At 34.4% G+C, this 12,122-nt stretch overlaps 1 protein-coding gene and 2 long non-coding RNA genes across 6 annotated transcripts; all 3 read left to right on the top strand.

Annotated features, from left to right (window-relative positions):
* Positions 1–1,649: 1,649 nt before the first annotated feature.
* Positions 1,650–2,919, top strand: LOC125213305 (uncharacterized). Its single transcript, XR_007174893.2, has 2 exons — positions 1,650–1,778; positions 2,335–2,919. It is a non-coding gene; the product is annotated as an uncharacterized LOC125213305 (long non-coding RNA).
* Positions 2,920–5,261: 2,342 nt separating this feature from the next.
* LOC148930743 (uncharacterized) lies at positions 5,262–6,645 on the top strand. 3 transcript variants are annotated; one of them, XR_016136751.1, is made up of 2 exons: positions 5,262–5,431; positions 6,058–6,645. It is a non-coding gene; the product is annotated as an uncharacterized LOC148930743 (long non-coding RNA). The 3 variants fall into 3 exon arrangements; XR_016136749.1 differs by having other exon boundaries at positions 5,262–5,491; XR_016136750.1 differs by having other exon boundaries at positions 5,262–5,491; positions 6,048–6,645.
* Positions 6,646–8,089: 1,444 nt separating this feature from the next.
* Positions 8,090–12,122, top strand: LOC125213304 (aspartokinase 2, chloroplastic-like). Of its 2 annotated transcripts, none has more exons than XM_048113771.2 (13): positions 8,090–8,205; positions 8,358–8,869; positions 8,945–9,027; positions 9,110–9,150; positions 9,567–9,721; positions 9,869–10,018; positions 10,114–10,209; positions 10,440–10,556; positions 10,652–10,771; positions 10,853–10,945; positions 11,039–11,155; positions 11,315–11,431; positions 11,733–12,122. In XM_048113771.2, the coding sequence occupies exons 2-13, from the start codon at positions 8,465–8,467 to the stop codon at positions 11,922–11,924; spliced, it is 1,686 nt and encodes a 561-aa protein (XP_047969728.1). In that variant the 5' UTR covers positions 8,090–8,205; positions 8,358–8,464; the 3' UTR covers positions 11,925–12,122. The 2 variants fall into 2 exon arrangements, with proteins under 2 accessions (XP_047969728.1, XP_047969727.1); XM_048113770.2 differs by having other exon boundaries at positions 11,039–11,161.

Genomic DNA, 12,122 nt, shown 5'->3' with positions numbered 1-12,122 from the left:
AGTGGTGAAAATGAAGATCGGTTTACTTTTGCGGCAATTGTGTTTGCCGGAGTGAATTTGGAGCTTTTTGGCGTCCGCCTAGCAATGACGAAGTCTGCAACGTTTTAGCCATGTTTAGTTCAGTGATGGCTGCCGCATGGGCTTTACTGGCTCACTTAGATGATAGCAAGTTAGCCGACGATGCTGATGATTGCTTTGCCCTTAACGCTTATAGCTGTCACGCTTGGACTTTCCATAGCTGCTAGGATGAGTTTTGGATGGGTACCGATCGCTGTGCTTGGCATGGGGATGTTTTTCGCACTCTTGTTGTGCTTGCTATCGTGTATCACGCTAGATGGAGTCGCATGCCATCGATTATGCTCGGTCGTACCGGTTAGGTACATCAACATTGGCACTCTGTTATATCTGTGTAGTTCAGTTTGATTTTGTTATGTAAAACCACTAATTAGGATGTTATGCAGTGGAGTAGTTAATTTGATATTGTTATGTAAAAAAACTACTAATTAGGATGTTATATAATAGTTTAAAACTGTCTTGATTGCTTGCCATTGAAATCCATTTTGCATATGCTTTATGCAATTTATGTTAACTTAATGTAGAGGATTGTGTGCTTATATGCTAATTTATCTGTTTCAGCTATGATAACTCTATCTCTAGCTTAAAATATTGCTTTGTTTCCTGTTTAATTAAGTCCTCATTTGAGAAAACACTCTGGACAAAGTTTTCAACCTTCTTAAGTATTTGCACCATAGTTCTAGTTCTTGTTCATCCAAAGTTTAATCTCTTTCGGTGTTTAGTTTCCAATATAAAATAATATCAAGATATAATTTAGGATTGAGTTGTGAGATTGTTTTAGTCATAGGCGGTTAGCTATAACTAATTATCTCATGATTATCCATCTATTGAATTGTGGGATTGAATCTCATGAACCAAACACAACATATATAATCCGGATACAATCTTGCAAACCGAACACCCTCTTAATGTTAATATTTGTTCAAAACAATTATGCAGAGTGCGTTATATTGCTAACTATTTAAGTTGCTATCTCTGCTAACTCATCAATACAGTGTATTAAAAATGTCAACACGGTTACATCAACATGTCAACACATAATATCAACACATTATATTGAAGTTCAACAAAATTATGTGTTCACATTTTAATGTTATCGTGTTGAATTTTTAATACATTGTGTTGAAGAGTTAGCAAGTTAGCAACTTACGAAAGTTAACAAATGATCACACCCCTAGTGATTAATATTTTATGGCAAAATAACATTTTTGAATGCCAAAAGCCGGACCTATATAGGTTTAGCTATAAAAGTGCCATTTGATTACTCATTGCTACTATGTTTTTTTATAAACAATTGGTAGTATTGTTAGTTGGTTGTTAAACTAACAAAAAAAAAGGCTAGATTGTTTGAAAAATACTGTATTTAAATGTGTAATACCAGTACATTTTTTTGAACATTAATTATAGGAGTATAATTAATAAATAAATTAAAAATTAGACAGCAATGCAAAGTAACAAGTGTTGTGGGACCCCACATTGATACAGAGGAATAAAGTCATGCAGAGTTTGATTTCCAGAAATACAAGGTAGAGTGCAATGTCTGTCAAGAAAATGAGATGGTGTTCAGCTCCTGAAAGTAGTAAAGATTTGAACAAATCGAATATTAGTAGTACAAGATTGGAGAGAGAGAAAAATCAAGTGGTGTTTCTTCTACCCTAGCTAACCCAAAATCAAAATCAAAACCTCTCATCTCAAGCTCAAAGGTTTTTACTCTCTCTCCATGCTTTTCAAGCTCTGTTTGTTTCATTACCATTTTTCCTGTGACGATTTTTGTGAGTAGTAATCTGTTGTTTCTAGCGTGTTGCATTTCTGTTTTATCTCTCACAAATTTAGGAAATTTTTAAGCTTTCTGCCATTTGATATATGCAATTTCCTTCTCATTTTGTAACATTTTTTCTAACGGGGGCTTTTCTTCAACAATAGTTATAATAATTAATTGGGATTTGAGCAATTTTAGTTTCTAAATTGATTGTTTGTGTTATAATTTCATTTTGATGGTTTTGTGATTCCTCTTTTTTTTTTGCTGTGGCCTTTTGAGGTTTGGCTGAAAAGGGAACACTAGGTTTAGTTTTAGGTTTTAAAATGAATTTGAGACAAATCTGTGTTGTTTGTATTTATTATTTCAGAATGATGTAATTTGAGCTGAATCGGCTAGTTAAGAAATTAATTTATTGGCTAATTTTACTATTTAAGATGCTTGTGGTGAAAATATAGTATGTCATAGAGATGTTGATATAGTTTAGTGTTTAATTTGGGCAGTTGATCAGATTGAACGACGATGATGACATTGAACACTTCCTTCTTTGTGGCACTTGTGCTTGCTCAATCAACTCTTAAAGCCGCTTTAAACCCGCCTAGCAACGGCGAATTTGACACAGTGTCCCGGCTCTTTATCTGGTGCGACGTTTTATCCGCGGTTAGCTCACTCCTTGTTGCCGCATGTGTTGTGTGGGCTAAGTTAGGTGGTGGTCAGTTAGCCCACGATGCCCGCGAGTTTTCGGCAGCTTTCCTCGTGGTCGCTATGTTCATGATGTACATATCTTACATTCTAGCACTTCACATTAGGAGCCCCGAGGCTCTCCCGATCTTTGACGTTGGGATGTTTATGTTTTTCACCGGCGTGTTTGGTCTAATCATGCTCGTTGTGCTGTTTCGGACTAGATGGAGTCGGCTTGCATCCTTTGTACTTGGTCGTGCTTAGTTAGCTATGGATTCATTAATGAAGTGTAACTATTACACATTGTGAAACTTTGACACTATTTAGGATGGTATGAATTTAATCAGACATTTGTGATGTAAACACCAAGATATGTTATTGTCTCCTTACTAGACATGATTTTCTGAGATTGTTATGTAGTAAGTAGTTTCTAATTTATTACCTTATGTTCTTGATTTGCTTTAAAGAATGTACTCATTCATCAACCTAGTTTTTTTTTTGGTTTTTTTTTTTTTTTTGGTTTGACCACAGGTGTACCGAACCCACCTTCGGCGAAATCCGACTAATCCTGCTCGACCGGGTTTGCGGATTAAGGCCGAAAGTCTCCCAGCGGGCGGTGGAGTTTGAACTCGTGACCTCAAGGTCACCACAGCTCCGCACTGCCAACTGCGTAACAACCCGTTGGTAACCTAGTCATTGGTTTTATAAGAATTGCCTTTAGATTATTCAATTATAGTAAATAGTTAAAGCGCATGATGAATCAAATTTCATTTAAGGCCGCCCAATTATCTAATAGTTGGGAGGCCCGATTAATTGTAAAAAGCCCACTTATTGAAATCCAATTGTAGCTTATTAATCAATTTTTGTGAAACTATTCTCGATCTTATTTTGTTAAAAACTTATAAATATGTCAACATTTTATAAGGTGTTTCAAGCAAACAAACTCAATTAACATAAAGAAAAATTGACTCTCTCCCTGATTTTTGTTTTGATAAATAATAATTGTGTAATTTATATGTAGGACCAGTAGCTAGTAAATTATCTGTCTTGATTGCTTGCCATTGAAATTCATTTTGCGTATGGAATATGCATTTAGGATTGTGTGCTTAGAGCATCTCCGACCATTCCATTAAACTCAAACTCATTTTAGTGTAAATCTCACACTAAATATTGATTTTACTTCAACCATTTACATTAAACTCAAACTTAAAAGAATATTCTCTATATTATGCTTTTTTTACTCACAAAATTTGAAAAACTTTTAGGTATTGGTTTAGTGTAAACCTAAAGATAGGTATTTTTTTAAAAAAAACTAAAAATAGAATTGGTTTTTGAGTACTATTAGAGCTAAATACCTATCCCATTTTAGGTTTTAGTGTACCATTAGAGATGGTCTCATATACAAAATTATCTGTTTCAGCTATGATAACTCTATCTCTAGGTTAATATTGCTTTGTTTCCTGTTTAATTAAGTCCTCATCTGAGAAAACACTCTGGACAATCAATTCTCATAAATTGTGACATTTTTTTTTATCAACAACACATATAGTATCTTTTATTTATGATTTTTGCCATCTACTGTATTTGCTAAGTTAATAGTATAATACAGTAAACCGAAATATTCTTTGGCAATAGTATTATAATTGATCCAAGTAAGTTTATGATTTTAAAGATAGTTTTCTTTCTCTAATATTTATATTATTATATAGATTATAAATATATGGTTGATGGGATTGATCAATTGCTAACTAATTAGCAATTCCAAACTAAGACTAAATCTTAGTCATTAAATTAGAAGATCTAGTGGTTGAAATAATTTCACATAAATTATATTTTTAATTTAAAAAATTAATAAATAAAATTAAAGGGTAATAATGTCAATTCCCTCTCATTAAAATCATCTTAAAACTTTAAATTTGCGTAACTCTCTCGATTTAAATTATTTTTTCGCAAAAAATATATCAAATTAAAGATAATTTTATAAGAATTCCAACGAGATCTCAATTGCATATGTTCCGACGACTTTCGGATGATGAAATTTGATATTTTTTATTTTAGTTTTCGTAAATATTGATAACCAGATTTTTATTGATATTCTTATGTCATATTGTTTATATTTGTAATACACTATGTTGATATAAAAAACATTCACGAAAATTATCATATGATAACATAATGATGATATTACCCTTTTGTTGATATTTTGTCTACTATTTATTGAGAATCGTACGATTTAATCTCATCCACTCATTTTACAATCAAAGAATGAAGATTTAGTCTTGATTTTGGATTATGGTGTTACAAGTATTAGAATATGACTCATATACTCGAAGCTTATATAAGTATAAGTGATTAATATTTTATGGCGAAATAACATTTTTGAATAATAAAATACTCAAATGAAGCCAGAAGCCGGACCTATATAGGTTTAGCTATAAAAAGTGCCATTTGATTACTCATCAGTGACTATTTTTTGAAACAATTGGTAGTATTGTTAGTTGGGTGTTAAACTAACCAATAAAAGGCTAGATTGTTTGAAAAATACTGTATTTAAATGTGTAATACCAGTACATTTTTTTGAACATTAATTATAGGAGTAGAATTAATTAATTAAAAAATAGACAGCAATGTAAAGTAACAAGTCTTGTGGGGCCCACATATATTCATAGAGAGGAATAAAGTCTCATGCAGAGTTTGATTACCAGAAATACAAGGTAGAGTAGAATGTGTGTCAAGAAAATGAGATGGTGGTCACCTCCTGAAAGTAGTAAAGATTTCCAAGATGGAAGAACAAATCGAATCTGAATATGAGTACAAGATTGGAGAGAGAGAAAAAACAATCAAGTGGTGCTTCTTCTACCCTAGCTAAGGACAAAATCAAAATCAAAACCAAGCCGCCCTCTCATCTCAAGCTCAAAGGTTTTTGTGAGAAATCTCTCTCCATACTTCTGCATTTTAACACTGCCATTTGATATATACGTACGTATGCTATTTCCTTCTCGTTTTCTTACAATTTTTCCTATGATGTTTGGCTTGATAGTAATCTGTTGTTTCTAGCGTGTTGCATTTCGTTTATCTCTCACAAATTTAGGAAATTTTAAGCTTTCTGCCTTTTGATGTACGGAGTATGCAATTTCCTTCTCATTTTCTAAACATTTTTTTTCTAACTCAGGCCTTTCTTCAACGATAATTATAATAATTAATTGGGATTTGAGCAATTTTAGTTTCTAAATTGATTGTTTGTGTTAAATTTCATTTTGATGGTTTTGTGATTCCTCTTTTCTTTTTTGCTGTAGCCTTTTGAGGTTTGGCTGAAAAGGGAACACTAGGACTAGGTTTAGTTTTAGGTGTTAAAATGAATTTTAATGACATTTTTTTAACTCTTTCACTCCACATTCATATTTTCTGTAATTTTCTACAAATCTTTGTTATTTGTATTTATTATTTCTGAATGGGTTAAGAAATTAATTTATCAGCTATTATTATTATTTAAGATGCAATAGTATATTCATATGTTTTAGTGTTTAACTTGAAGTGTTGATCAGATGATGAGTACATTGAACTGTTTCCTGTTTGTGGCACTTACGCTTGCTCAAGCAACTTTTAGAGCTGCTTTGAACCCGCCTAGCAACGACGAACTTGTCATAGCGTCCCAGCTCTTTATCTGGTGCGACGTTCTATCCATGGTTAGCTGGCTCCTTGCTGCCGCATGTGTTATACGGGCTAAGTTAGGTGGTCCTGAGTTAGCCGACGATGTTTCACACTTGTTATTTACATTAGGTTTCCCGGGGAGATCATCATCTTTGTGGTTGGGATTGGGATGCTTTTCACCGGCATCGTGAGTCCGGTCGTGTGTGAATTGCTGTTTCGCCCTCGATGGACTCGGCTGCCATCCTTTCTGCTTGGTCGTGCTTACTTAGTTATAACTTATATGTACATTAATGAAGTGTAACTATATATTACACATTGTGACACTCTAATTATATCTACTTACTATTTAGGATGGTATGTGAATTGTGATGTAAAACCAAGATATGTTATTGTCACTATTTAGGATGCTATGTGATGTAAAACCAAGATATGTTATTGTCTTCTTGCTAGACATGATTCATATCTATTACTATATTCTATGAGATTGTTACTAATTTATTAACTTTTGTTCTTGATTTGCTTTAGAGAAGTGTACTCATTCATCAACCTAGTTATTGGTTTTATAAGAATTGCCTTAGTTAAAATGCATGATGAATCAAATTTCATTTAAGACCGACCAAGGCCCAATTATCTAATTAGTTGGGAGGCCCAATTAATTGCAAAAACCCCACATATTCAAATCCAATTGTAGCTTATCTATTATTGTTACCAACGGCTCACTTTGTCTCACTTTAGCAGTCTCATTGACTTTTCTGCCTTCTTTTTGTAAAAATAATAAAAAATAGTTAAAGAGCAGAAATGGTAAATTAAGAGAGAGAATAATATAGAGAAGAGTTTTATCTATATTATTGTCTCTCTTACTTTACCATTTCTCCACCTTAACTAATTTTTTATAATCTTTACAAAAAGATGGCAGAAAAGTCAATGAAACTGCTAAAGCAGGACGGATGGAGTAATAAATATGACAGCCTTTATAAGGTGTTTCAAGCAAACAAACACAATTAACATTAAGAAAAACTGATTTTCTTACTTATTTTGTTTTGCTGCCAGTCTTTCTTTCTTGAAAAAGAGAGTGGAAAAAAAGAATAAGATTTCAAATGAAATGAAAAGTATCTTTCAATAACATAGATTCTCTTCGTTCTATAAATTATTTCACTTCGGTGAGATTCATTTTTCACTAATTATATTTTTTTTATTTATCAATTTTTAAGTAAAGAAAATAAAATATATTATCAATTAGTAAAACATTTGCTTTCTTTTTCTTACTTCCATTTTCTTTAAGAGAAAATCTTTGTGGTAAAAACAAGTAGGGGTCCAGTTATTTTCACGGTAGAGCAAGGGAGACACAAAACACAATTATTACAATCTTTTTGTATCCATTACTATAAATATTTTATGGATATAAAAAGTACTTGTATTCCAAATTTAGTTAGTTCATCAAAATTAATTTCATAGCTATTTTCACCATATTTTCTTTGCTTTTTGTAGTTTATTTATTATATAATAGTATTAAAATATGTATCATCTATAAATAAGATTATTTTTTATATGCAATAAAGAGTATTTTATTCTGTTATATTTTAATATATCTTTCATTTGATAATATATATCACTCACATTTAATTATGAAATCTGCATAACACTATATACGATTCCAAATACAACGTTTATTATGATTATTCAATCACTCCATTAATAAATGTTAATACTAGTACTATTTTGTTTCTATAAACTTGATTGACTATAATAAATGTTAGTGTACTATTTTGTTTCTATAAACTTGATTGACTATAATATAAATCGAGTGCTAATGTCTTAATAAAATGTGTATATTTTTTTAAAGTAAGTCTTAAATAACTTTTTAAATAAAACATCACAATTAATTATAAACACACCTTTTTATGCAAATTTGCAGAAATAGAAAACGTTGCAACTGTTAATAGCTGGTGCTCTGCCGCGCTGTTTGCCCTCCGCCAAAATCATCTCATTTCTTCCGCGCCGCCGCCGCCGCCGCTCCCCTCGCCCTATACACCTCATCTCAGGTGCGTTTCCGATTAAAACTATGCAATTTCAGCTCAAACTGTTAAATCATGAAATGATAGTACAATGTTTGTTGTTTGCACCAATTTTTACGCAGCGCGTTTGTGTTAACCTGATTGATTCAATGCGATCGTACGATTTTTCTCCTTTTTAGGCGTTTTCGCGTTTTTCCGCTCGCTTTTCTCCGATAGCTCAGCTCATTCCGCTTTCGGAGAGATCTGTGTTGAATTCATTAGTCGAAATTTCTTCATTCAATTTGGCATGGCGGCGACATTGAATTTATGTAGCGATTTCTTCTGCAAGAGCAAAAATGCTTCGGGATTTCAGCCTATGGAGCTTCTTCGTAGGCAGCAATGTCTTCATTTCACGGCTCCTCCGTTGTCAGTGTCACCTTCGCTGCCTTCTGTTTCGGGTCACTGTATGTCTCTGAGATTGAGATGTGAGGGTGGTAGGGCTGATGTGCTTGAAAGGAGTGATACTCAGAGCCGCGGCTCTGATCAAGCTCCGAGCGAGAATGAGCTTACTTGCGTGATGAAGTTTGGCGGTTCGTCGGTCGCCTCAGCCGAGAGGATGAGAGAAGTGGCTGGCCTCATTCTCAGCTTTCCGGACGAGAGACCTGTCGTTGTTCTTTCTGCTATGGGGAAAACGACGAACAAGCTCTTATCGGTATTCGTTGAGCTGTGGTTTTTTCGGTATCTCCTTTTGTTAACTTGTTTTCTGATCATGAGGCTTGTGTTGCAGGCTGGAGAGAAGTCTGTCACTTGTGGTGTTTCGAATGTGTCTGATCTCGAAGAATTGGCCTTCATCAAAGAGTTGCATCTGAGGTTTTTTTGGCTTTATGTTTGCAAGTTTTCCATTTTTTATAGGAAATGGTTTTCTGAAAGAGTTCTGCTTCGTTGTATTCAGGACTGCGGATGAGCTAGGAGTGGAGAGCACAATTATATCTAGTGAGTGACACTTCTTCTTGAATCTTTGTTTTATAAAGCCACACCAATTGGTTTTATCGTATGAGCTGATAAAAAGCTGCTTGCTGGAAGGGGTATATTATATGTAGGACCAGTGGCTAGTAAATTTTCTGTCTTGATTTGCCATTATAATCCAATTTGCATATGGAATAGGAATACGCATTTTATGTTAGCTTAATGTAGTAGATCGCATGCTTATATGCATAATTAACTGTTTCAACTATGATAACTCTTATCTCTAGGTGAATATTGTGTTGGTTGTTGTTTAGTTAAGTCCTCATCTAGTCGTCTGAGAAATCACTCTGGACAGTTTTCATCTTTTTAAGTATTTGCGCCATAGTTCATGTTATTGACAGTTTAATCTCTTTATTGTTGATTTTTACTCAACAATTCTGCAGAACACCTTTTTGAGTTGGAACAGCTTTTGAATGGGATTGCTATGATGAAAGAGATGACACCAAGAACAAAAGACTACTTGGTTTCTTTTGGGGAATGCATGTCCACAAGGCTTTTTGCTGCCTATTTGAATAAAATAGGCGTAAAAGCTCGACAAGTATGCTTTCTTCATATCATTTAATAATTAATCATTATAGGAGTGTAATTGTCTGTACATATTTTATACAGAGAATAATATATTATGATTAAAGTCTCTGCCAGCACACCCTGTATAACTGCAATATTTACATCTTTTTTTTTGCAGTATGATGCCTTTGACATTGGTTTTATAACCACTGATGATTTCACGAATGCGGATATTTTGGAAGCAACTTATCCAGCTGTGGCAAAGAGATTGCGTGGGGATTGGATTAATGATTCTGCTATTCCTATTGTTACTGGCTTCCTTGGGAAGGTGGATCCCCGATGATCCTATATATATTTCATTTATTCATATGGTTACCGCGTACATTTATCAGTGAATTATGAGGGTATTTGGCCTTATTGTAGGGTTGGAGAAGTTGTGCAGTGACCACGCTAGGGAGAGGTGGTAGCGACTTAACTGCCACAACAATTGGGAAAGCTTTGGGTTTAAGAGAAATCCAGGTGTTTAACCATCATCAATTCTCATTTGTATTCTTTTTATGCTGCTTAAATTACTAAAGCCCTCTCACTTACATGGAAAGCGATTCACATTTTCAAACTCTTTTAATCTAATTCTTGGAGTTGTAACCATGGTATTAGATGTTGTAATCTCCCATGTCCGCTCTATTGTATGAACTACATTTATATGATGTTGTGAGGTTGACAATAATCAACTGTTCTATCCGTTTTAGGTGTGGAAAGATGTTGATGGCGTTCTCACATGTGATCCTAATATATATTCCCGCGCTGCACCTGTGCCCTATCTAACTTTCGATGAAGCTGCTGAACTTGCTTATTTTGGTGCCCAGGTATCGCTAACACTTCCAGAAATTATTTCTACTCGGGTCTCCTTTTATCATTCGTATGCTGTTCTACTAAGCCAAGTTTTTTTTTTGGTTTAAAGGTCCTCCATCCACAGTCCATGAGGCCTGCTAGGGAAGGTGGTATTCCTGTGCGAGTGAAGAACTCTTACAATCCAAAAGCTCCCGGAACCCTTATCACTAGATCAAGGGACATGAGTGAGGCTAGTTGCTTAATTGCGTTGAGAAACAGTTTTTTTCTAAAGAAGTAATGTTGTTCACATATTTTTCTCATGTATGTGCAGGCTGTACTTACTAGCATTGTCTTGAAAAGGAATGTTACAATGTTGGATATCGTGAGCACAAGAATGCTTGGCCAAGTTGGTTTTCTAGCTAAGGTAAGCAATGCCTAAGTTTATGTCAACATAGTTACAATCACCATTAGTTTTATCATTTCCTGTCGCACTTCACTTAATATTTACTTTGCGTAGGTTTTCGCAATTTTTGAGGATCTAGGCATATCCGTTGATGTTGTTGCCACTAGTGAAGTGAGCATTTCCTTGACGTTGGACCCTTCCAAGCTTTGGAGTAGAGAACTTATTCAGCAGGCAAGCGTATGATATCAGAACTTCATTTACCTAAATATTTCTTTTTTGGGCTAATTAGAATCAGTTTCCTATTTGTAGCTTACGAGTGTATGTTTTCCTAACTTGAAATTTTAATATTTGTCGAAAAAAGTTCTCAGCCTGCTTCTCATTTCTGACCAGGAATTAGACCATGTGGTGGGAGAACTAAAAAAAATTGCTGTTGTAAATCTTCTCCAGCACAGATCCATCATCTCTCTCATTGGAAATGTTCAGAGATCCTCACTGATAATCGAAAAGGTGCGCGCCTTATTCAAACCTCACTAACTTTGCTCATCCTCGAATATATGGAATGGTTTCTCTAAGCATAACTGACACCATGATAAACAAAGAATTGCTGCAACGTCCAAGATTCCCATGACGACTTCCATTTATCTCGTTCTTCTCTAGTTGTCTCACGCTATTATCTACCTTAAAGTGATTCATGTGTATTTCTACCTTAAACAACTGTAATTTGTACTCGTTGATTTCATTGTCAGAAAGCTTCCAGATTACTACATTGTAAACTTGATTCATGCTAATGATTTCTTAATGTGGGCAGGCGTTCCATGTCCTTCGGGGTAATGGAGTAAACGTTCAGATGATCTCTCAAGGTGCTTCGAAGGTGAATATATCGCTGATTGTAAACGACAGTGAAGCAGAACAATGTGTAAGGTCTCTTCACACAGCCTTCTTCGAGACTGATCTCTCTGGAGTTGTTTTCGAAAGTAAATCTCAAAATGGTTCGGCTTGAAGTCTCTGCAGCATCCATAGTCTTCTGAAAACGGCTAAATCGCCTTCCTAGTTAGAATTGTTATCAGATTGATAAGATTTTAATGTTAGATCATATGATTTGTTCGAATATTGCACTAGAGAGACTGCCTCTTTGTGCAAACGGTAAGCAATTTTGTACGACGGATATAATGCAAAAGTATAGTGTGTTTTTTCCAGA

This window comes from Salvia hispanica, chromosome 3 (genome assembly GCF_029641045.1).
Source record: "Salvia hispanica isolate PSC_SH4W2 chromosome 3, Shi_PSC_v1, whole genome shotgun sequence".
NCBI classification, from domain to species: domain Eukaryota; kingdom Viridiplantae; phylum Streptophyta; class Magnoliopsida; order Lamiales; family Lamiaceae; genus Salvia; species Salvia hispanica.
This window is presented reverse-complemented; position numbering and strand designations above follow the sequence as displayed.

What these genes read in the sequence shown, in the direction of transcription:
- LOC125213304 (XM_048113770.2), top strand. Translation starts at nt 8,465, where the DNA reads ATGGCGGCGACATTGAATTTATGTAGCGATTTCTTCTGCAAGAGCAAA. An exon ending in CGACGAACAAGCTCTTATCG is followed by an intron (nt 8,870 to 8,944) that starts GTATTCGTTGAG and finishes CTTGTGTTGCAG; the next exon opens with GCTGGAGAGAAGTCTGTCAC. An exon ending in GATCAAGGGACATGAGTGAG is followed by an intron (nt 10,772 to 10,852) that starts GCTAGTTGCTTA and finishes ATGTATGTGCAG; the next exon opens with GCTGTACTTACTAGCATTGT.